We start from the raw sequence: 26,171 nt of genomic DNA on the forward strand, positions 1-26,171 counted from the left end.
TTGACTGATTCATGACAAATCTCTAAAAAGAGTGAGGATGGGTATAGGTAACTGCAGTTTGCACCTGTTTTTGTTTACCAGTCTTCCAGTTCTAGAAGATGACGGACCATATTTCCTTGCATGAGGTGGGTGGATATACCTAAGAGCACCTGAAAATGCAATCAGTTGTTGGCATGTACTAGGTAAAGAACTGTCTTTCACCAGAAATTGTTGTTACTCACCCTTGGGTGTTGTCAGTGGACAAGGTTTTTCCACAAATTCAGGAATGCTGTCTCCAGCAAGGATCTCAAAGGAGCATGTCACCATACTAAAAGACTTCAATAAGGCAGAAGACTTCCTAGAAACAACTTCTTTGGTTGGGGAAAAAATATGTTAATCAAGCAGAACAGAGAGGTACGGTTTGAAGGATTTATTTACTGGGAGTGGGAAAGCATGGATACAACAAGAAGCCCTGAAACATAGTTACACAGAGAATTGCCCCAGTCAAACTCTTGGGAGAGAAAGGTTTGTGCAGCAGGGAGAGTGCTAGCTGTCTGTGGGAGACTGCTGATCAATTCCTTGCTTCTTTCCAGTCTTTCTGCAGGATTTTGGGCAAGTCTCTGTACCTGTCTTGTCATCTACACAATGAGAAAATTGGGCTGCCTTGCTGCACAGATGTCCTGGTTTCAGCTGGGATAGAGTTAATTTTCTTCTTAGTAGCTGGTACAGTGCTGTGTTTTGGATTTAGTGTGAGAATGATGTTGATAACACTCCGATGTTTTAGTTGTTGCTCAGTAGCGCTTATCCTAAGTTAAGGACTTTTCAGTTTCCCATGCTCTGCCAGCAAGCAGGTGTGCAAGAAGCTGGGAGGGAGCATAGCCAGGGCAGCTGACCTGAACTAGCCAAAGGGATATTCCATACCATAGAACATCATGCTCAGTATATAAACAGGGGGAAGTTGGCCAGGAGGGGTGGATCGCTGCTCAGGCATCAGTCAGTGGGTGGTGAGCAATTCCATTGTGCATCACTGTTCTGGTTTTTTTTTCTTTTTTTTTCCTCTTCTTTTTTTTGTTATATTCCTTTTCGTTACTATTATTATTATATTTCATTATTATTATTATATTTCATTATTATTATTGCTAGTATTATATTTTACTTTAGTTATTAAACTGTTCTTATCTCAACCCACACGTTTTACCTTTTTTCCCCGATTCTCCTCCCCATCCACTAGGAGCGGGGGGGAGTGAGGGAGCGGCTGCGTGGTGCTTAGCTGCTGGCTGGGGTTAAACCACGACAACAGGGGTGCTGCAAGGTGCTTTGATGTTAGATGTCATTAAAGAAAGGTATCAAAACTGGACGTATCAAAAGGCCCATTAGGACTTACTCTGTTCTGCACAAGCCGTACTAAGCTCCTGAGTGGTGTTCATGCCCTATGTCTAGACAAATGCCCATAGTTTAAGACAAATCCTCCTCCTTTAAACTGTTCATTTCAGGAGGCTCCAAAGCTGCATTTTTCTATCAGAATGAAGCCATTTAGTTTGTTTTTATAAGAACTAGTTCTTCAGTTCAGGTAAAACTGTATTTTTCTTCCAGCCAGACTGACCAGTAGGGAGCTGGCCCTGAATACTCATTTCTAACAGCTCTATGCAAACGCCTCACTGGAACTGACATATTTTTCTGTGGTTATTAGCAAAAGGTCTCCCTTTTACACCAGGAAAACCAACAGAAACTCTACTACCAGCTTGGATTATTCCAGCTTATTCATTTAGACTATTTCATTGCACTTTTCCTTAATCACGGACCTCCCCAGCTCTCCTAAGTGTGTCACATACAGTGGGATATGTGAATGCTAGAAGGGCCTGTGCACACCCTGCTCTCAGTGGATGTGGCTGGGAACTATGTCATTGTCCTCACTGCAGCGCTGAGACAGTAAGGATGTTGCTTTAAGCCAAGATAATCAAAGCAAGACAAAATGTTTCTAATTAAAGGCAACAGCTGATGCAGGGGCAATACCTGTAGTCTTGTAATAACAGGTAGACCATGTGCTGTCCTTTGAGAAGAACAAAAATACTCACTTCCCCCTCAGCAGAAGGCAAACCCCATTGCACAGATGCAGCCCCCTTTTGTCAGCTTGGTGTGCATCAGCTAGGGAAGCCACGTGACCATACTATAGGAAAAAATTCTGTCACCATATAGCCTGTTTCCAGTGGGGACTCTGCTGCCTACAGTTATGCCAAGACTGGTCCCGGTATGGAAGGCAGTTTAGAGAAAAGGGACTATTCAATTCTAGTCCTTGAGGGATGAGTACTAGTCATCTAGAAATTGTAGCTCCCTAGTTTTAAGAAGTGTTCCTTGGCAAGACAGATAAAATAACGAATGGTAGTCTCTTGACACAGTGGTGTGATGCTGAAGGATCTTGGGGCCGAAGGAAATCAACCCAAAACACAAGCCTTTCAAAGATTTAGGGACACAAATGATAAAGCTATAATTATGCACTGCAACCTAGAAAATACAGTCCGCAGGGAAGACAATGTTAAGACCATATGACCTTGAGACTTTGCTTTGTTGCCAGCAGAAATTATAGCTATGCCAAAAGTGCTCTGTTTTGGGCATCCTCCCAAGGAGATCCTTTTTCTTATCAGAATATATATACCCTGGTCTCCTCGCTGAGCTAGCCTTTGTCTCCAGCCTGCCTGCATGAGAGATAAATGTTCTCTGACTCCTTATGCACAGAAGACAAGTGAAGAGTCTCTATCCTAGACTATATATCTTCATATACCCTCTAAAATTATACAGGAATATCATGCATCTCTAGACCCTGTTATGTCTTTCCTCTTCCGCTCAGAAATTTTCTCACAGAGACACAATTTTTAACATCTTTCCTACAAACCAAGAAGCCAAGAGAAAGAGATCACTCTTGCTTTTGCCTGGTCTGCCCAAAGGTGTTCCCCGCCCTTACCACCCTCTCTCACTGTTCTGTTTTCACCCTTTCACTCTTGCATACCAATGGTCATTGGTGTTGGTGACAGCAATGATTGGGGCTGGTTAGGAAGAGATGAGATGTTACTCTATAATCCCAAATGCCCTAGAAAAGAGTGTATTTTGCCCTCAGTCATTATGGGGCAAATCCACACCAGTAGCACCAAGTGCTAAAATGAGAAGTCATATAGCATGCTGCTGCTTTACTCATCTGCTCCACTGCACAACTCTCTGCATACCTTCGGATTTATTTGGATTTTCAAATCCTACAAAGCTCACAGTGACACGGTTTAAAAGCCAACCCACCATTTTAACAGTTCCTCCTTTCACCTTAAAAATGGAATTCCCTTTACTTATACTTCTTTTGCCTGATCGAAATTTTCATCCTTGGCTGCAGATTTTCTGAACATGAAAATGTTACAGGTTAAGATCCAGTAGCTTCTGCCAGCTAAGGAGCAGAAATGGCTGGTAAGAAACAGATTTTTTCTAAACTGCTGGGCTATTACCTTTTGTTATCTTTCAGTCAGGAGAGCAAGCACTCTGTTAGAAAACTTGCCCTTAATAGTAAGCAATGAGCTTTTGGAAGCCTTGTCAGCTTACAAGATTTCCTGCTTCTTGATGAGACTGGAACGGACTTCCAGAGCCCAAAAGGTTGCACTTGAAGGATGTGACATTGTCTGTTACTGCCCATCACCACAACTCAACTTGCCCATACCTTGACTGCGGGCAAGAAAGAAAACAAAATGATAAGCAGACAGTCTTCTGTGCTTAGGAACACAGATACACCATGAATCAACCCATAGGCACTCTGCAGAAAGATTAACTTCACTCATCACATAGTGTGGCTATCACACTGTATTTACTATGGCTGCTACTAACAGCATCAGCGCACATTTACAAGGCAAACAAGATCTCAAGAAAAGACTTGTCAGTACCACTGAAGTATACACAACAAAAACTTGGTGCAAGCGAATGGTAATTTTAGTTTCAGTTACAGAAGACAGAGCTGGACAAGTTTGACTAATTCTTTTGTAGGTAACTGAGTCTTCCCTACACCGTACTTTTTGCAGCTCTTTTACTTCTGGTTTTAAGTGTCTCAAGGAGTTATACTTCAGAGTGGTACTTCACAAGGTTTGTTTCTTGGAAAGGGAAGGAAAGGAAAAGCAAAGCAGATAGGAGACTAAAGCTTCTGATCTCACACAGCCACAAAATACAAAGTACCAGGACATTCTTGAGAACATATGTTTATGTATATTTTACCTTTTTTTTCCAGCCGCTAAGGTCCTGATCAATCCTACTAAGAGACAGGAGCTTTCAAGACCATTACTGACCCTTCTGTGTCCCTCAGCTCACATGAAGTCCTGTAGATTGTTGCATTCCTAGGAAGATGCCTGGGTCCCTTTACACTGGACAAACATAGCTTTGAGTAGTTCAAAATTTAAATACATACTGGCCTCTTGTGGGCTATGTTGTTACATCCTTTGCACTGGCTTCAGAAGTTTGTCATTCTTGGAATAACAGGACGATAAAACTTCAAGTATGAGGCTAAAAGGAGTAAACCTTCTGTAGGCCAAAAGGATACCTTTTTATTTAAAAATAAACATTACCTCCCCAATCCCAGGGTTTCTTATGATTGATTATTACACCATTTCAAAACTTTGATCAAAGGCAGACTATTAAACAATTTACCAGTCTTGTTTTTCATGTTAAAAACAAAATATGTGGGTCCAGGTTTCAAACAGTTAAACATTCCACAAATCTTGCTTTGGTGTTTAAGTCAGTCCCCAGTGCTCCTTTCACATCTCAGTGAAATGCCCAGGCTTTGCCTTTTTTTATTTTTAAGTTACACAGGCAGCACTTTCCACCACTTCCAAGTCCAGCCAGTTCATTCAGTTACTCAAACAGGGACTAGACTCTTCAGAAAATCAGTTCACAACTTTAGATTACAGAGGTCATTCTTTAATCAGTTCTCTTCTACTCCTTAATAAGTCTGAGATTCTGTCACCCTTCTTCATATGGAGAAGGACTTCATTCCCAACAAGTAAGGTACTTCTCAAGAAGAGAATGAATTACAGATCTCAGCCTGTGTATTCAGCTCTCTTTTACTTTACTAGTGTTAACAGCAGCAGTGCTGAAATACTGCAGGTACAAGAGGCCATTTTACGTGTATATGGGTCTATCCATTCTGAAGGACACAACCTACCTATCTTGCTTGCAATGAAGGCTGAACTAGTGGCAACAAACTGCTTCTCTTAACTGACCGCATGTGATTTCTGTTTGGAACAGACCGCTGTTATCTGTTCTGTATTTATGTTAAATTCAAATAAAAAGGGAGTCTAGTACAAGAGGCACCTGGGATATGCTTTGCAAAACACAGGAACTTAGAAAACTGAAGAACATCAAAATCTAGCCAACTTCCAGAGGCTGACAGGAATAATTCTAGGGGTAAACTCTGGAAAAAGCAATGGCAAAATCCCCTGGGAATACACCACCTTTCCTGATGATTTTAAGATGATTTCTGCTAGTCTAGGAAAGAAAGAGGAAGGTAAAAAATTTAACAAAAATCAAGAAAAAAATGTGCAGAGGTTGAAACATTGTCAACTTTTCCAGTGAGCAAAAAATACCATATACAGACAGCCAAAATAAACACATGCTGTAGTTCACAGGCTAAAGAAGGATTCCAGCAAGACAGAGGCTCTGTGCTCGCTTCTCTGGAAGTCAGTGTTCTTATTAACACAGATGCATTTATCAAATCAGAAGTGCATGGAAATGGGATTGGTCATGCTGTAAAGTGGATAAGGTATTATTTATTGCTTGTCTAATAAATCTATCAAGGAACCAACCTTCACTTACCTCTTCAATATTCTAATTCAGGAACAAGAGCCCAACTTAGATACAGAGAAGCCTGGTATCTGGGCTGGAAGTCACATTTTCCCAACAAAAACAAAACCCTGCCAACCCAATCCAATTCCTCCCACCTATCCAAACTGACTCAAAAACCAGGCAGTCCCTTTCCATGTTCATTTCACAGTGCTCGTGAATCCTCCCTCATGCTTCTGTTCTTACACCAGCTACTGTGGTATGTTGAGTAGGCATGTGCGTACACACACACATGCATACACACTGCTGTGGGGGAAAACCAATGTATATGAATGAGAAGATCTTTCAGTTTGGATGGTTAAGTCTGGCTACACTGCCAGACATAGGCCTCAAACAGTGGAAGAGTGACTCTGATCTTTTCATTACCCTGACCTTTGTGATGTTTGAGTGTTTGCTCTCCATATTCCTCACAACAGCCTGAAGACCAAGAAGATGACAGTGGATGTAGTGAAACCAATCACATCTGGTTTTCCTTTTTTGAGACAAAAGGAGTCAAAGCTCATTTACAAGAGGAAGTTTCTGTTGTTCTGTTGTGCCTTATTAGTTTTGACTTAATTCCTGACAGCCTTCCTTGTGTCCACTTCAGAGGCAAACAAGCTAAGCATGCAAAGGAAAAAGACCAAAAGGATCTATGCAAGATTTTTTCCCTCTGATCCCTCGAGAGAAGTGTTGCCTTTGCCTTTTCAGAGGAAAGCAGACACCTTACAGCTGCTACTGGGACTAGGGGAGTTAACGTCAGACATAAGAAAATGTTGACTCAGGCAAACACTACTGTTTCCCAAAGGAGAAATGCCTTTAGTAAGATGCACAGTACTGCAGACTTCTCTGTCCCCAAAAATCTGAGATGTATTGAGATGAAAAGGTAGGCAGAAGAGGCTGAGCCCTCTAAAAAGTGTCTAGCAAGACAGGCTCTCTCCAAGGGAAGAGATGATCCCTGGAAAACACTGGCCATCAACATATTGGATTAAAACTAGTGCAATAAAGTGACTTATTTAACTCTATTTTAAGCCTAAGAAGCAACAGGCAGATAAGAGATAAAGAGGCAATAGGGAACACAGAAGTTGAGTAGCATAGTCCAGTGGAGAGAAAGGGCCAGGAATTGCAATACCTGAGTCCTTTGCCAGACTGTTTAAGCTTTATTTTCTTAAATGCTCTGAGCCATATTGCCAGCTCTGGTGTCAACATGGCTTTTAATTCCGAGTAAATAATTTAGTCTTTCTCTGCATTCAGCTTTGCTATCAACTGAATAAACTTGACACTGCTGCCCTGCTGGGGATTACATGGCGCACAAGCTTGGGCAGGTCTTCTGCACCGAAGTTAATCGTACCTCCTTCTGTGACTTTCACACCATGCCATGAGAACGTGGCATCTGTTGTATTTGGGTGCTGGAGCCTGATCTGTATCAGTACTCAGAGGAGAGTGGACTCTTCTCTTTCCTTGCGTTTAATAGAAGGAATTCACCTCTTTGTGAATACGTGAAATTTGCTTTGAGACACTAGAAATCAACGCTTGTGTTGTCTAGAGCGTGCAGTTCTTTCACTGCCTGTCCCTTGCACACAAAGCTGCAAATGCTTTCATTCACATATTTCTTCTGTGCTTTTGAACGGAGCAATTTTTTTTTCTTACAAGACTCCTGAGCTGCCCGACATTATCCTAAGTTGAGTCACTCTCGCAGACGTCAGCAAATATACATCTACAGACTTGGCAGAAGAAACAAGGTTATCCCCAGTGTATCTCAGAAAAAGTGTTTTGTTTTTTCTCCCTAGCAAATGTATAAAGCATGTTTCATGTCAAAAATAGACACACACACAGTTATGATTAACAAATTGTAAATTTACCATTTCTCTTTGTTTAAAATGGTTTCCAGAGAAAGAACACATCAAAAATAATAGTGCAGGTCCACTTCTAAAACCTGCCAACTCACCAATCAACAGACATACACTTTCTAAGACCACCAGTGTGCAAGCTGCATGGTTCCTCCACTGCAGAGACAGCAGGGAAGTGACAGGAACCAAGGTCCTGTTTAGTGATCTCTTCAGTCTCAAGCCCTTTTGCAACTGCAAATTCACAGGTTAAGGATAAGATTTTTCCAAAGTAGACTAATTGTAGAGGAAATGTCCAGAATTGTTAGCTACTTTTGAAAGTCTCGCAAGTAAATCTGACACTCTACCATACATGACTGCCAGGTAGTTGACGTTTCAGAATAATTTGACCAAGTCATCTTTATCTTGATCCTTCAGAGAGTCAGACATGCTTTACCTGGGGACAGCTCTTAAGTGCCATCTTAGTTTTTGTTTTTACATAACCCTGTGTATCTGCTGATCTCAGAGTACCTACAAAAGGACAGAGTGTGTCATGAGTCTGCTACCACGACCGAAACATAAACAGGATAACACTGCTTAAGTGTGACGGCCAACGACCAAATGACCAGCGAACAAGTGAGGCATTGAGGTAGGCTCTGCCCTGTTCACAAAGTGGGGAAAAGCTTATGAAACAGAAGACAACACAGTTCGTTCTAAATAAAATAATCTCAAGTTTGTTATATGCTAACCCACCTGGAGAGAGGAATTCAGTCCTCTGGGAAACAACTGTGTTGTAGGTATTAATGCTGTAGTCTCTGGTACAAAGAGGCCTGGGCAGTGAGCTGGAAAGAGTGGATGAAGTGTGCTAGGAATTTTCTTCTAATAGAGAAAGAGTGCCCAGTAAAAAGAGAAGTCTAGTAAGACACATAGCTTAGCTTAGTTCCTATTTTCAGCTCAGTTTCAAACCTACTGATTACAGAAGCAGCAGCCCCACTCATCTCAAGTGCTGCTGCATGGCCCGAGCTCCCTTCTGCTAATCCTAAGCATTTCTTAAGACTACCTCTGCTGTCAGAAGAGATCAGAACAGCTGATATAAGGTCCTTCAGACCTCAAATTCTATTAAAAAAACCCAACAAACAATGGTGGCGGGGGGGGGAGAGACAGAGAGAAGTATGTTAATTACGGTAAGGCCAAAGAGTAAATAGGAGGATTAGCTCCAAATCTGTTAGACTAAATAAGGCTTCAAGAGGCATTTGAATATTTTGATCCTGACCAAGTGGCATGCTCTTGCCTGGTGTGAGACGGCAGCAGTGCAGCCCTCATAACCAGACTGTGCAACTAGGCTGACATTTGCTTTGTACTAGTGAATTGATGCAAAGCAGCCTGATTTTATCAATGACCACTCTCTCAGGACATTCCACATATGTAGAATGGGTGTGGACAGCAGGCTAGATTTCCTTCATCAGTATAAATTGTTCACTTCTACTCAAGTCAGAGAAGCACTGCCAACTAATACCTGCTGAGGATCTGCGCAAGGACCTCAAAGTCAGTACCTCAGGGCCCTTTATACCTTGTTTGCCATAAAGCAATTCTCCTCTAGAAAGTCTCCTTGTACAGGAGGCAACTTACACATTGAACTTCGCTCCTATATGCACACTCCTATCAATCATCAACAAATATTCTTTAGCAGATGCACAGGAAGCTGGTGACAGAACAAGTAATTTTATTCACTGAGCCAGTTTTGACACTGAAGGGCGCTGAACAGCTGAAAACATTTATAGGGAGTTCCACTTAATGTCATTCAGAACATCAGTGGTGCTTTTGTTATTTCTAAGGAGTACTTAGATGGAATAGTGTTACCCCTTCGAAAGAATGGGTAACAGTGGGGAGAATATAGCTAGCAAGATTTACATAAAACTAACAGTCATGTTATGCTCAAAAGCTTAAGTTTATTGCTCTATTTAATGACTACCACCAGTATTTTTAAAAAGAATGCCAGTTCTTCCTGCTAGCTTCTCACTGAAGGAAATATTTTAAATACAGCAATAAAATCAAGTGGTTTAAAGATAACACATTTTGCCACACATTCATGCAAACCCTGCTGACAGGATTTTTACAGGTTCATGGATACAGAATAAACACAAAGGATGCGTACTGAAATATTGGGAAACTTTCCCCACAGTGATGAAGTTGTAGGCATAACATTTCAGGCCCTACCCTGCACCTACTGACGTCAATGGCAAAACCTCAGTGGGAGCAGGATCAGCCCTTATTGTTCTGAGAGCTGCTTTACCTTCTCCTGATTAGGAAGTGCATTAAATTCTCAGAATGCCCTGCACTAATAAAAGCAGTGGGTTTTGGTTATTGTTACAAATAAAGAGAAGCAAAAGTATTTTTAGTAGATCATTACAGCTTCTATTCACAAAACACTCATCTTTCATGTTAAGGGTCCTGTGTACCTCCATTTTTCTCTGCTCAATAAAGCACTTAAACATGTGCTTACCTCTAAGCATTAAACACAAACTACAGTTTTCACAGCCTGATTGAGGTCTAAAAAGAAAATCATGGGCAGCAGTCTGTATTATTGAAAAGTAAACACTGCTGCCTGGACTAGTGATTAGAATGGGCTAATGATTGTCTAAATTTGGTTTGAGGGCAAATTTATCAAAAAGCAGCCAAACATTCAGACTGATTTTTTTCTTTAAAGCTGCCTATAGGATTTGCGTTCATTTCAATGCACACTGGGCACCCAGTCACCCTCAAAGCTTTGAAACAAGTTTAAATTCATAGAATACAAGTGATTTTATTATTACATTTTTAATAAAAATGCATTCAACTCACAAAATTCCTCACCTGATTTCAAACCTCAAATTTCAGGTGAAATTCTATTTGGATTGTGGTCTGACTACGTAAAAAGAGAAACTATTCGCAAAAATCAAATCTGGTTGCAGACTGAGATACCAAAATATTGACAAAGAAAAGGTAAAGCATGAAGAATTTATGTTCAGATTAAATTCTACTATTCACCTCAGATTCACCCAGCTGTCATGATGCTGGGGTACACTGCTGGTAAGAATTGGAGGTAAGAATTTGACTCACATCATTGAAATATTTTTTTCCCCTTAGTTCTGATAACACTGGTGGTGGACTGCTTTAGGAAAAATAAACAAGCAAACATGATGTGTGAAACATCATTTCAATGTGAATCTACTTGAATCTTTCAACGCAGACGCTCCGAAGGTTTACGATATACACAGTATTCGGTAATTTTATATGTAAAAACAATCAGAAAGAGGCAAAAAGTTACTTTCAAGCTTAGTCAACATACGGCACATTTCAGCATGACAATTCAAAAAGTTTCACACTGTATTTGGATATATTAGCAATGATCTTTCAAAAATAGCAAACTGAAGACAGTGGATTTTTTTTCTGATTTTTTTCTTGCTTTTGTAACAAATGAAGCTACTATTCTTATTTACAGTATAAATAAGCCTTTTTTGGTGAAGATTATGTCCTGTCACATATGTTTAAGACAAGGCGTACCTCAGCTCTTAAATGTCAATGCAAACAAGAGCATAAAAGCAATATCAAAGTAAAATAATATATCTTTCTTTCCAGCTAAGACAGCCAGGTTACCATGTGTCTCTTATTAGATCTGAAATATATCTGAATGCAGTCAAAAGTTCTCTTGGTTTTAGCCTTTAGGAATATCATGAACACTTATTCTTCTGCTGCTCTAGAAAGCTGTTTTCCGTACAAGCTCATGACATGATGGACAAATTGATACTGTTCACAAGTCTGGATCATTCCTCCCCTGAAAAGGAAAGAAAAAAAGGGGAAGGAAACAGCAGCCTTATTACATGCAAACATATGAGGAAATGGCACAGCTAACACGAAGCTCGTGTTACACACAAAAGGTCTGTTCCAAAGCTTCCTGAAATGAGTGAAAAGCACCCACTGATTGCAACCAGCTCGCAGTCTGACCTCGAGCTCCATTTTGAAAGTCTCCGCTAACCAAGGAACAGAAGGTAGTCAGAACAGGAGTGGGCTTTGCCTTCATTTTTCTTGGCAGAGGCCCTCATCCATCATCATTTACATTCATATTACCAGAGCACCTATACTCCAGGCACCATTTTAAACACCATGAAAAGCAATCCCCACCCTCAAGCTCTAGACGGATAGGTGGGAGCAGGGGGAATAAAGAGGGGAAGTAGCTTATCCAAGACTTCACAGCTGCACTAAGGACTGAATTCAGGACTATAGAGGGCCAGGCCAGGCCAGGCCAGAAAACTGATGTAGCACACAACTTTCCCATTCTGGAATGAGGGTTCTTTCCTCCATGCCATCCCACGTTGTGCTTTTGGCAAGTTCACCAGGGAACTAGGGGATGGCCAGCAGGATTTTGGAACAGACGATGGAACTTTAACAAAAGACAACTCAGATTTGTAACTGAATTGACTGCCATGCACACCTTGATCAGTAAAAGACTCCCAGCACAGAAATCTGTTTTGGTTCAGCTTTTATGTCAGCTTTTGCTGTTCTCTTTAAAACTGCAGACCTGAAAGGAAATGCAAGCAGGAACAGCAACAGTTTGCTTTTCCATGTGTCATTAGCCTGTGTATTTCTGCAAGTAGCATATTAATCAACACATGAGTACTACAGTGGGAGACAGAAATGAACAAAAAGAACAAGGATAAAGTTGTCCATTTTAAGCAGATTTTACTAACATTTAAAATTCTGCTAAGAGTACCTCATCAACAGCGATATGATCTCTTGATAATCCATTATGAAAATAATTAAATCCTATGGCTCAAATTCACAGACAGTGTATGCAGAATTGTGCCAGCATTGGTGCTGGTGCACAGATCCTAGGAACGCAGTGCCAAAAGGAGGCTGAAATGACAAGTGGGGCTGAGGAACATGGGAACCCATGGGGGGGCCAAAGCCAACCAGACTGTCAGTCTGAGGAAGAGCATGTGTGGTGCATTCCCTCAGAAACTTTCACCAGAGGAAATTAATGAAAAGTTACTTCCCCTGAGCCACATGGATAGCAGACTGCTAGCACCCTCCTTGGGGACTGCCCTCTTCTATGGGGTCCAGCTTAACAATTGTGGGTCACACAGTAACCATACCAGTAAGAGGTAGATGAGTGGGCAAGACAACCTCCTCCTTCAGCCTCTTGCAGTTATTTTGTTAAGCGGTTGCTTGAAATAACAATGAGCAGGGAAGGACAGGGACCCATGCTCCAACCTCTCGTCAAAGATGGGAAACACATACAGTGTTTCTAAAGAAACTATTTCCTAGCTGAGCATCTCCTCCCCATCTGCTCTACTTAATACAAGCTCACATCTGATCTGTTTCTGAGTCCTTCTGTGCTGCACACAGCATTGAAATATATTTATGTCAGTCCATGACACACAAGGAATGTTAGTCATATCTGGCAATTACTCCCCATGCAATTCCATTAACAGCGAGGTTGCACCCTGAAGTTGTAGCAACAGAAGCACTAGGGTGGCCATCGAGTTTCAGACCACAGGAAATGATTTTCCTTTTTATCTGGTTCCCTGCTATGTGGTGGCTTCCTCCCCTTCCCACACACATGGACACCATGACATGTGCTTGCTGTCCAGGCTCTGGCACAGAATAGAGAAATTATGTTTTCACCCCTATTTGCCACAGAAACCTTTCAAATCCGAGTTGCATTGTGGGAGAGGACAGCAAATGTCTCAGCACTGTGGGAAGGATGCAGGAATGATCCCTTCCCCTCCTTAGTCATACTAGGTTATTTTGGGACCAACCATTGGCCAGTGGTGCAAAGCCCAGTGCACAGGATTTCTCCAAGGGATCTGTGAGGCTATGAAGGGAAAGAAACATTTGTTCCCTTCACCCCCATAGCAACCTCAAAGGTGGTTCTCAGGGCTAATGTCAACCCCTCTACTGCTGCGAAGCAGTGAGGTGCATTCCTTCATGTGTCTGCTCTGGCCTGCATCCAACCCTCTTTCTCCAAGTCCCTGGTGACTCCTTCCCACCTACCCTATTTTCTCTAGCCAGTAACCACCAGACAGGAGGAGGAGACAGAGAGGGTCTTCCTTCCTATAGCTGCTGGGACACTGTCTCATCCTCTTATGCTGCTTTTGAAGTCACCTGGAGCTTTTGTGAGGGTTTAGTGAAAATGACAGTGGATGGCAGCACGACTTCCAAGAGACTACAAGCCCCATTTTTCAGTCCTTGAAGAAACCATGCTCTTCTGTAGCAAGGATGGTGATTTGACTGCTTTCCATCTTGAGTATTTTCTCCCATGACATTTAAATGGCTTTTTCCTATCCCGTCCCACTCCTAAGACATACATGGCAGCTACAGAGGTCCCTGCAGTCTTCCTTTCCCTCCATGGCATCCCTTAAGCGTGATCTCCCTTCTTCAGCCTCTGCAAATGACTGCCAGTTCCCCTCTCCCTGCAAAGCTGGTATTTTTAACTGGCTTTCTATATCACGCACGTTTGCAAGCAGGTGTCTTCAACCTTCATTTGTATGGCTATTTTCCTGTGTAACATCAGTCACAGAGACAAAATATTTCAGATCCAGCCAGATATTTCACTAGGCCATGGATAATCAGCACCCACTATTCATATTCTGGTTTTCTTTTCCTCAAGAATCCTTTCTTTGTCTGGCCTGAAATCCATTGAAATAGCCAAACCTCCAAGCCCCTGCAGGTGCCTGTCTATCAGAGCCTCAGCAGGGCAGCAAGCATTTCATTTTCTGCCTCCCACTGAGCATAATTTCTCCTCTGAAATAAAGTTCAGCGTGGGGTTGAGGTTCTTTTTTTTTTTCCTCAGAAAAATCTTTGGTATGTTTTTCGTGACATCTCTTCCCCCGACTACATTTATCATTATCATTAGAGAGAGCACTGAGACATGTTTTGATGGCACTTGAAACCAGTGGGAGAGGAGAAATAACATCTCTGGTGCAAAATTCAAGTCTGTTTACTTCATAATCAAACTCAAGGTGGTGTGTTAAGAAATACTTAACTGGAAACCATTGAATTTCTGCAGATTTTCACAGCTCCTTTCACATGTCTGCAGACACTCCAGACTGTGCATACTCTCCCTCTCCCCGCAATGTCCCAAGCAGCCATGCCCTCCCAACAGTGCTCACAGCTCCAAGTATGCAAGGCCAGTTTTCTTTACTCCTCCCGGGAGCAAAGTGCTGATCTGTGGCTCTAACTTAAGTACAGCAGACCTTTGAGCCTTTGCTTCTGTATGAACATGGGGCCAACTCCTCAGCTGGTGAAAGGTCATCCCTTGCTGCACTGAGCTGTGCAGCTATGCAGATTTTGATGCCAGCTGTGAATCTAGCTCAGTTCTAGGGCTGTTCATTAAGTTGTACTGCTCATAAAATAGGCAAAGATTACAAGTTAGAACTGCTTAGAACATGACAACTTCCTTTGAGGAATGTTCTCTCTTGGCCTCCATTTGCCTTTGTTCCTCCCCTCTTCCCATTTGTTTCTCCTTAAATAAAGGGAAAGATTATCATTTTTCTTTTTATTTTTCTGGAAAGGAAACAGGCTTTCTTACCTGTCTAACCGTAACTGGCAGGCTGTTCGCAATATGTCAACTATGCCCTCGTTCTTCAGCTGTTTACAGCAGACACTAGTTGCAATAAAGCAGCCAGTCCTCCCGATGCCTGCACTATGGGAGGGAAAAGCAGAGAGGCAGTGGAGATGTTAGAATGGCTTTGGAACTTTCTTGTTAAATAAGCGCCATTAAACCAGCAATCAAACTCCATTATCCCTTTCCTCCCTCCAACCTTTGCCAGGTGGGTACTTGCAAATATGAAGCCATAACTAGGAAAAGATGCTGACTTTAATGGGACAACACAATTAAGTGTGAGCCACTCACAGCAAAAGGGTGAACATTGCACATACAGTGCTAAAAATGGACTATTAGGTACTGTTTGACCCAATGCGTCATTGAACCATTGAAAATAAGCACTTAAACAGTAATTCTTAGTTAGACTTGGTTTGAGGGCGACCTTTGTTTTGAAGGCAATCTTTGCTTTGATATCCTTAATCCCAATAGCTTCTCTGAAAGTTATTTTCATTCACAGGTATAGTAAAAAAAACCCCTTGCTTAAACAATTGGAGCTAACAGCAGAATGGTAAGTGTGATGCCATTTGCTGTTCAGATCTACAATCTAGTAATTCTCTGAATTAGTGCAGGATACAACAAATTCACTATTAAAGAAATTTCTTTGTCTTTCCTGAACACCTTTGTATCTGATTCAGTCCTTGCTTAATGACCGGAATTGATTTTATTCTCAAAGGCACAGTGCTATTGAAGCTATGAATTCTTCTTATCACCTAATAAAAAACTAGCAGCAAAAGCTGACAGCCCTTCTTATGCAATAAATAATTAAGTGAGCATACTCAGGAATAATTACTTGACACAACTGCAGGAAATCCTGCTTCCATTTAAATTGTGCTAAAGTCGTAATACAAAAACACTGGCAACAAATGTACAAGCAACAATGGAGTTTGCAGCTAGCTGCTGCTCGCAAAGTCCTAATACTGTTTCTTTGACTGTATAGACAGGTTTTTTTACTCTGAGTTTATGCTTGTTGGGGAAACAGCTACATTGGAATCGTTTTAACTTCTATTACAGAATGATCAAGGCAATTCAATGGAAGCTTGGGGGATGGTCTTACTCACTAAGAACTCATCTCAGTCTTCAAATAATTGTGATGGAAGTATCTACCCAACTTAAAATTTTTGTCCCTGAAGCTCTCTGTACCTCATGTCCTGACTTCTCTTTTCTTTACCTTATCTAGTTTGTTCATCAAGACTTCAAATATTTCAGGGTTTCAGAGGACTCTTTGCTGCATATGGATGTACACCAATGGTTTAAAAAAAAAAAAAAAAAAAAAAGAAAAAAGGCCCTTTGTCTTCCAGTTGATGCCATAACCAAATAGGCCACAGTACACAGCTCTTGTATAGTGTTTCCTATCCATAGACCTCAGAGTGGTTCGCAAAGGGAGGGAACAATACCCATTTTTAGATAAAGCAAATAGCACTGAGACAGCACTTGTGCCAGGACAAGCTGCAGGTCTCTCAGTGGCTGAGACAAAGTCATAATCCCTCTAAGACTGCGCAAGAGTGGCGCATTACCCACAGGACCTTAACAGGATTGCTAGCCTGCCTTTAACGTGAAGCTGCTTTTAAGAATAGCTTCATGATTAGGTTTGTATCTATTTTTTCTTAAAGGTGCATTATTTTACATCACTGAAGGCCAAACCCACAGTGATTATGTTCTACTGAGGATCGCCCACAAAAGTCAAAGGAGCTACAGTACTCAGCATAACACAGGCCTTGGCTAACGGCTTGCCGCATATACCACCCTCAAACAGAGGCAATGTATTAAATTCCGTCTTCAGATAAAGCGACTGCAACTGAGAATAATCTGAAAGGGCTCTAGTCCACAGTTATCACATAAAATACTTTATAATCCTATCACCATGTCTCTTAGTAGTTATTTCAAATAAAAATACCCCATTTCCCCCCAAATTATTACTGTGTCATGGGGATGACACCATACAAGAGGACAAAACAAGTATGCAAAGCAAGAGTGACATGGTGACCAGAATCTTTACCTGCAGCAAATACCATAATACTTCAAGGAGCTCTTAGAGAGTCACAGATTTCCAAGGACAAAAGGGACCTTCTTACAAACCATTTCTTATTTTTCTCTGAACTCTCCCCAATTTGTCAAAATCTGTTTTAAAACACAGGCAGAAAAACTGGACATGTGGCATCATACGAACATTTTACTAGCGATTACTCCATATTAGCTTATAGGTGGATCTTTGATGACACTGGGCTACCAACCATTCATGCCAAGAGTCTCTTGAAAAACATTCCCATTGTATAATAATACCCCATTTACTGCAGCTTTTAGATAGCAACCATCTGCCATTTCCTAGAAAGTGTTATGCAAAACCAAGTCAAATTCCTTACAAAAATCCCAAAGATCAATTCGGCAAAATGTATTTTATTGAAATTATGGAAGATTACTCTGGCAAGATTACTGCATTGCTTATCAGGCTTTCCGCTATTTACCTGGAATAATTGTTTTGAGAATTGACTTGTAGTTTTCAAGTAATCACATTTAACCTTTCTAAACACTGGCAAAACAGGACTTGCTTTTAGACCTCTGGAACTTCTCCAATTTTCCAAGAACTAGAATTCAGCTATACTGACCTTCAATAGTTTAGAGCCTGTGGACCAATTTTTTTAAACACTTTTGGCTGAAAATCATCCAGTATAGCTGATTCAATAATGGTTAGTAGTTGTTGCTTAACATGCTCCCTAGTTAGCAGTGCAAAAGAATGTCCTTCATGTCTACAAGTGATAAGTACATCATCCCACTTCTTTCTGAAGACAGATGAGAATTATCTATCTTCATCTATTTTTTCTGCTCTGTGCTTGACAATTACAATTTTCTCATCAGGCTTCAAACCACTGTAAAGATTTTGCTTCTTCCATATACGAAGTTTTCATTTTCGCCAGGGGCTTTTCACAGATACTTCAGTTTTACTATCAATTGCATACATTTCCTGTCTATTGATTAGTACTTGCTGCAATCAGCTTTGCCACTGCTTCATTTGTTTTATGTATTATACTTAAATTATTGTCTTTGGCCTCATGAGGATTTTTGTTTTAAATCAAAGAAGGAATCTACAAAACAGGGAGTTTTGAGTCTTAAAGTTGAATGTTCTCATTTTTCTGCTTGCATGTGTCTTCCTACTCAATTTCACTCACAGTATGTTAATCTTTGGTAACTTGGCCCTTTAAGATCATTAAAGGCATATATTACCGCTAAGGCAAATGAAATGAGAATGTTCTTACAAGTAACTGAGCCACCGCCAGTTTCTGTTTTCAGCTCAGTCTGTATCCGAATGCAACACTTGGTAATAGAAAATTATTGTCATTAAATTTTAGAAGTTCCAAGCATATTTCAGAAGCAGTTGGGCAAAATCTCCCACATCTGACTGATGGCCATTATGACAGTATCTGCACTATGCCACTGTATGCAAAGAAGCCCTCAGAAGTCAGATACAACATTTTTTTACCTGCAGTGAACAATCACTGGGGCATTCTTCTCTTCTGCACTCTGCATGGCCTCTTCCACTTCCAGTACTAGCTGTAACAGAGGTGGGGCTTGATCTGGTGTCTTCTGGTCTGGCCAAGACGTGTACCAGTAATGTTTCAGGTTTCTGACTTCTTCTCCTTTCTGCAATCCAGTTAAGACAAACACCACAAAGTTTTAAAAGAACTTCTGGTTGTAAATTGGTATTGAAACCTGGCCTTCCCTTTAAGAATGAGATGAGTAAATCAATGCTAAATGGAACAGGAGATCCAAATGGCAAGCCACACAACACAGAAATCTGGATTTCAAATAGCACATCTGCACTTCAGTAAACTGCCTTAAAAAAAAAATTCCTCTCCCTCTGTCCTGGTTTCAGCTGGGATAGAGTTAATTTTCTTCTTAGTAGCTGGTATAGCGCTGTGTTTTGGATTTAGTGTGAGAATACTGTTGATAACACTCTGATGTTTCAGTTGTTGCTAAGTAGCGCTTATCCTAAGTTAAGGACTTTTCAGTTTCCCATGCTCTGCCAGCAAGCAGGTGTGCAAGAAGCTGGGAAGGAGCATAGCCAGGACAGCTGACCCGAACTAGCCAAAGGGATATTCCATACCATAGAATGTCATGCTCAGTATATAAACTTGGGGCAGTTGGCCAGGAGGGGCAGATCGCTACTCGGGCATCAGTCAGCAGGTGGTGAGCAATTGCATTGTGCATCACTTGTCTTTTCTTGGGTTTTATTTCTCTCTGTTTTTGTTATATTCCTTTTAATTACAATTATTATTATATTTTTATTATTATTAGTTAGTATTATATTTTAGTTTAGTTTAGTTATTAAACTGTTCTTATCTCAACCCACAAGTTTTACTTTTTTCCCCCCAATCCTCCTCCCCCTCCAACTGGGAGGGGGGAGCAGCTGCATGGTGCTTAGTTGCTGGCTGGGGTTAAACCACGACAACCCCCCCCCCCCAAATTATTCTGCTCTTTTAGTGCCAAGAGCTGTGTGCAAAACACCCCAGGCAGCCTGTTCCCTCTTGACAGATTCATTCAGCAAAGCTAGAGCTGTGCTTGTGACATAATTGCTTTCATAATGTATTTGACAGACAGAGAGCCAGGAGCCATATCTCTGTCTCTGATAGCTAGATAGATAGATGAGGGAGAGAGATGGGAGCTTATTTTTCTATCTCTTCTGACAGACAGACTCCTATCAGTTTCCTGTCAATTCTACTCTTCTCTTAGACATGGTGAGAAATTCAGAGACACTATGGAAGGTAGGAATTGTATCTACCTGCAGTCCAGGGCTTTTTGAGAGACACAAATTGCAATTCTCTCTCTGTCTCAGCATGGCTATGAATATAGCAAATGTGCAGTTACCTCTTCTGAGTGCCAAGTAGCACTGTGTGCTTCTGATTTTGTGTGTTCAGAGTGACATCCTTCTGCCTGATTTCTAAAGGTGCCATATAGTAACATGGAGCTCAGGGAACAGGCCTTACCCTTTCAGCCATTACATAAGCCAGCTGGCATAGGTCTAAGCAAATGTCTTCAAAAGGTACAGGAACAGAAGTGTTAGCTTCCACAACCTTCCCTTAAACACATGGCTGGCCGAGTTTAAGAGGGGAGGAAAAAAAGAACAAATTTTTCTCTTTCTAAAGAACCAGGCACAAAAATCTGGAAATAGTTTCTGTCATCTATACTCCTAAGTCCCTATGACTGTCAGTCACTGGATGTTAAAAATGCTCTGTGATTGTGCCACTTTCCATCCTTCTCTTTGGTTGACAAAGCTTTTGCATAGCTTCACAGTGAACTAGATTGGGGAAGTGATCTAGTTAAATCTTTTTTCTTTCTCATGCTGGATTAATTTTCAGATGGATCGATCAGTTTCCCCCTTTGGCTTACCACACAGTCACATAAACACTTGTGTGGGCACATGGGAGATGGCACAAGGGTAGGAACAAGAGAGCTGGACAAAGGGAGGCTGCGCTTCATTGAGTTGCTGTTCCAGCTTATGCTGGGTTTAAAGTGCTCATTGAAGCACAGCCATAGGAACCTTAAGGGTACATCTAGCTCAGTTTAGGAAAAGAGAGTCTTACTATCATAGCACAGAGCCTGGCCTTAGGTTATTTACCCCAGTGAGAAGATGTTCTGGTTAAGAGAGCATAACTAGTTGTCATGAATAGTACTTGAGCTCACTATAGTAAGTCTGATCAACACCGCTCTGAAACATGAACATACACAGTTGCTTTTGAATGTGTGACTATGTGTGAGCCACAGAAGTTATGAACACTGGATTCTTACGTGGGTTGTGAAAAATTATAATAAAAATGTTGTCAATAATACTGAGAGAAAAGTAAAAGATAAAAGTCATCTGAAGAAAAACATGAATCACTACATAAAGTCACTCATTTGACAGAAACAGAAAACAGCCAAAGTTCTAATGATGAACTCTGGATGTCTTTGTCTATGCTGTTACCAGTTTTACGCTTCTGCTTAGAGAACCCTGACTTCTGTGGTTCTGTACACTTCCGTGGTTCTGACTTTAACAAAATATTCTCTGTTGGTGCTTCCTTGAGACTGAGAAGACTTGGGCACACCTAGAAGGAAGCAAGATTTAACTGATGGTTTGAAGTCTACCATCATGTACACTGTAGCTGAGGCTGAGATCATGAAATCAGTGGCTAGACACTGGCAGGTTCCTTTGAGAAAGGAAAACAAGCCTTGCCCTATTGCCTGAGCATTTTCTAAATTCCTAAAGCTTGCCAAATCCTGTCCTCTATTCTGAGTCCACCCTGTAACACATGCAGTAATCATATATTGCTGGTGGTGGTATCATATATTTCTGATCACTCCTGTTTAAGGGAAAACAGGAGTCAATTCATGGCTTCTCTAGTTTTCACTACCAAGTCATTTAACATACGTATGGTCCAGAGCTGCTACTCCACTATTGCTATTAAATGACAAATGTACAGCTCTAGGCAATGGTAACTTAACAAATGGAATCTTTATTTCAGCTCTAGAACTCAGCAGTTCACCTCCTGACATTTGGGGGTGGGGGGAAAGAGACACTGCACCACTAGTACTGAAAACAAAAACATTGTTTAACTGAAAAACAAACTAGGATGAGCTGCAAGTCTGCAACACACTTGTAAATATTCTTTACTTTCCACATGTCAGGGACTGTGATTTTCTCCTTGCTGCCTTTGCCAAAAGCATGAGTGACAGACTTTCCACAGTCTCAATCCAGACATGGGATTTCATATGCTGGCTTTCTGCCTATCAGCATATGGCTGAAGAGATTCGAAATTGGTTGGATAAAAGGAGAGTTTTTCAGCTTGGAAAGAAATTGTGGTGTTATACTGAGGTCGGGGTAGATCTGGTAGATGAAAGATGTATGAAGTTTATGTAAACAGACTGTTCTTATTAAAACATGTAGCTTGAGATTCCAGAACCTAGCAATGAAAACAGTTGTAAAATAGGACTCTGGTACTTTAGACTAAGTAGCATCTAAGTACTTAAAAAATTAAACCTGTGTTTAAGCTGTCTATCCACAAGATGATAGAATGGTATGTAAAACTACACATACAGTTAGTTGGACAAATACTAATGTTTAGAAATGTAAGCATGGAGAATGCTGTGGTGAAAGTGTTTTTAAAGGTCATCAACAGTTTTAGTGTCTTGGAGTGGAATGATCCCTTAAAGCATCTTCAAAGTCAAGTCAGCCAAATCGCTCAAAGAATAAATTAGCACGGCATCTATTGAAAGTGGTTCAGCCATGGTGAACAGAAGTGGTGCTACCACACCACTGACAAGTGCCAAGCAGACCAGTAGTCCCACTGCTGAGAGAAACTGAAAACAGGTAAGCAAAATTAAAACACCTTTTGCTCAGTTCTCAACTCCTGCACTTCTTGTTAGTAGCACAAGTCGTCTTAGGTATATACAGCTGGTGGGTATTCAGCAGTCTGACAGCATCCTAATAACGATCATAAAAAGACAAGAAGCACAATCGAAATATTTCCTAGGGATGTCCCCATACTACGAAATATGTAAGACACCATGAAGGCAAAAGTTCCCTGTTAGTAATCAGTAACCCTTTGCCTAAGCCCATTGCTCAAAGAATAAACAAGCCTTTGAATTCTACAGAACATCATCACAGAGTTTAGTGGGTTATTCCACAAGTACTGTCTGTAGCGTGACTTGCAAAGGCTGTTAAGAAGCTATCTGTGAGCTAACATGTCACTCTAAATGACCAGTGAACACATAGGACACAGGCACAGAATGAGTCACTGGTTTCTTCCACTGAGTGAACTCTGTACTACAATTGACCTGGTAGCTTTCAGATTGTACATATGCAGTCTAAATCTCTGACTGCTTATTTTACTGTAGTCTTTGTATGTTGGAGAACTGAGCAAAGCTATAATGACTTCGGTAATGAAAAGTGGTATTTGTACAGCAGTATGCTGTGCAGAACATTTCTACACAACTCTCCATGAACATCTCCATTTAAGGTTTTGGACAGCTAAGCTACTGTAAGTACCTTGGAATGATTTACCTTTAGGGTGATGAGCCTTAAACGGTAATCGTCTGCTTGTATGACTCGGTTAACTGTGATCTCTATTCCTTCGTAGGTGACCTGTTCCTCTGGCCAATATTCTGTGCATTTCTGTGTGCAATATAAAATAAATCTAGTTAAGCAGATATCAAGGGAGGTTCATTTTTACTCCTCTGAAATTGGATATAGCACATGCATAGATGAATATGAATAAACTTTGTTTCTATAATAAGTACAAGTTTTCACTTTCTAAACAGAGACCACATTTCAGGTGATTTTTGCTGCATTCATAATAGCCTGACTGTGTGATTAAAAATGCACAAATCAAGTAATGACTAACCAATGCTTTTAAATACACACATCCTTACTTATCTTTATGCAGCTGATGTGCATTTTGAAGGTTTATTAGAAAGGCCAGTGGCAATGTGCTTGTGTTTTTAGATTAACCCTTTTCTTAAGATAATAATGATTAGTATAATACACACTAGTTACCAATATTTCTGTGGTGTGTATACACCGATATGGAAACATAAAATACATCATCTTTATTTTTTATACAGGGTCAATGCTCTCTGAATATAAGAGGATCATTTGCATAGGTTTTTGTACAAAAGAACATGACTGGGGACATTTTGGGAATTAGATTATGTACCAAAATCCACTTTAAATGGACACTGAGAATCTTTCAAAGCTAAGGAACTAAAAGGAAGCAATAGCTGTGAGAGCTATTAGACTACTACATTTGATTTTGCCAAAAAACAGAGATGCAGCCAGCACAACCTGACAATTAGAGAAGCAGAAACTATAGTCCATTTGCAAATCTACATTGTGGTACTGATACACTAGAGATGAGTAGCTGAGAATTTGTAAGCACTCCTATCCTGGAAGGAGGACTGAAAAAGACTGTAGTTTTTTGTATGTGGTTTCTCTTTAAATTAATCAATATCCAAAGGAAGAGACAGGCACTTCAAAACAGTGCATGAACTAGTTCATGGACAAGGAATGACATGAACAAGGCAGGGTCTGAGAAAAAGGCTCCCTTGTGATAATGGAAGAAGCAATCTCGTTATCACAGGAGAGTAAGAATCTGCTATTGGACAAATCCAGTTAAAGATGATGCTTGTAAGCTTCCTCTTTTACACAGCTGTACACAATCTTGAAGGAAGCAAGTTAAATCATTTTGCTCTCCCCCACCAAAAATAATTCCACTTCAGGAGAAAGACTAACAACAGAAAAGTATCTTGCAAAGTTACTGAGTCAAAATTTTTGTGTGGGAGAATCAGTGTTGTTCCATCTGCATAGTGCATCAGTTAATAATCCACTGGGAGTGTGGCCCACTGTGTGTCTGTAAAATTATTTACGCAGATTGCATCTTTTCTTCCTCTACTCTTAAACTGCAGAATCCATTGTAAAAATTCTCCGGAGTGCTAGCAGCTATCAATAGCACAGACGTTGCTCTGCTTAAAGCAGTGGAGTAAGATTGCCCACTCATTTCTGTGGGCTGTCTGTCAGTTCAGATCAGATGTGACAGAGGGCTGAGATACAGAGCTTTTAATACTCACGTTAGCAAAGTCATTGCACTGACGAGGAACACAAAGCCTCTGTTACTAGCATCATTGCCGAACAAAGGTTTTGCTTTTGAATCTATGTATTTCTGAGTCCTGTTATTCATATATTAATATATGTATTATGGAAGAAAGGGAGTGAATATAGAAGACATTTACATGAAAGGACTTACCCTATATTTATGGCTGAGATTCCTGACACCATTTAATTTTTGACACAAAAGGTATCAGAAAAGACTCAGCAGCTCTGTTAATGATATATAGGCTGTAGCAAGCTCCAGTTATATAGTGCATCAGCACTGCAGCACACTGCTTCCCAAGACTGATATGATGGGTGAAATACTTGGTTAGTGTGGATAAGAGGAAATTCAGATATAAAGGTTATTTTACATTCCTGTTATACAATCTTGCTATGAAAACTATAGCGGAAAAACTTATCACCAGATATGTTATTCAGGACTCATATTTCCTTTGCATCTTCTTCTTTAAACCTCAAAGTCCTTAAATGATTCTGGTACACTATGTCATGACACTTTAACATCTTATTTGCCATAAACTGGCAACTCTGATCAACTAGCAAGTTCTTGCTTCAGTGCTGCCTCTCAGAGGCAGATGTGAGTTTAAAACATTAGTGCAAACAAAACATTTAGATCAGCAACATACTGTATTTTGCATCAGCAATGCCTTGATGGTATGTGTCCAATCAGCTGGCTGTAATAACTGACTATTTTTAACTTGCAAGGCATGATAATTCTGTGTCTGTCTTGTTCATGTCTTTTTTCACTAAAGTTCAAGGTTAAATTTATTTACTTCACAACTGGGGAAAGCTACAGGTTTCTGCACATGCATAATTATGGGCACTAAGCTTCCAGCTAGCAGTTAAGCCATTATAACTCTGTGTATGATGGAGGTATGCCCATATTCTTGAGCTTCTAAGTGTCTAAAGCCTCTTCTCCAAAGGAAACTCTTTCACCTAAATTACTAATGGGTTCTCAGGGACAAGCTTTGACAAATACTGCTGCTGCAGCTTAAGAAACACCATTTGGATCTCTCCACTACACCTTGCTGCCAGTGGTGAGGGGGGATGCAGAGCCCAACCCATGCCCAGACCACTTTCTCACATCTTACACTGCCAGTAAGGGCAGATGTAAGCTCAGCTATCTGTCTGTAAACTGAAGCCCAGGCACATGGTTCTTGCAACTCTGCTATGGGGCACATATTTCAGCAGGTAAGTAATGAACAGCTGGAGGGCAGCAGTATTTTAAACTGCAAACAAAAATCACTTTAGG

The 26,171-nt window shown here is 40.7% G+C and overlaps 1 protein-coding gene across 4 annotated transcripts in view; it reads right to left on the reverse strand.

The window, feature by feature from the left end:
- Positions 1-9,580: 9,580 nt before the first annotated feature.
- The window catches only part of PTPN5 (protein tyrosine phosphatase non-receptor type 5), an 85,237-nt gene continuing 68,646 nt past the window's right edge, over positions 9,581-26,171 (reverse strand). For 3 of the 4 annotated variants that reach the window (XM_050898135.1, XM_050898134.1, XM_050898137.1), the window contains 4 exons: positions 23,318-23,428; positions 18,761-18,921; positions 15,211-15,324; positions 9,581-11,454 (listed from right to left, as the gene is read on the reverse strand). In XM_050898135.1, the coding sequence (XP_050754092.1) occupies positions 11,361-11,454; positions 15,211-15,324; positions 18,761-18,921; positions 23,318-23,428 (480 nt within the window). In that variant the 3' untranslated portion in view covers positions 9,581-11,360. The remainder of the gene's footprint in view (positions 11,455-15,210; positions 15,325-18,760; positions 18,922-23,317; positions 23,429-26,171) is intronic. The other variant, XM_050898136.1, reaches the window with a different exon arrangement.

The sequence above is a fragment of the Gymnogyps californianus genome, chromosome 5 (genome assembly GCF_018139145.2).
Source record: "Gymnogyps californianus isolate 813 chromosome 5, ASM1813914v2, whole genome shotgun sequence".
Classification (NCBI taxonomy): Eukaryota; Metazoa; Chordata; class Aves; order Accipitriformes; family Cathartidae; genus Gymnogyps; species Gymnogyps californianus.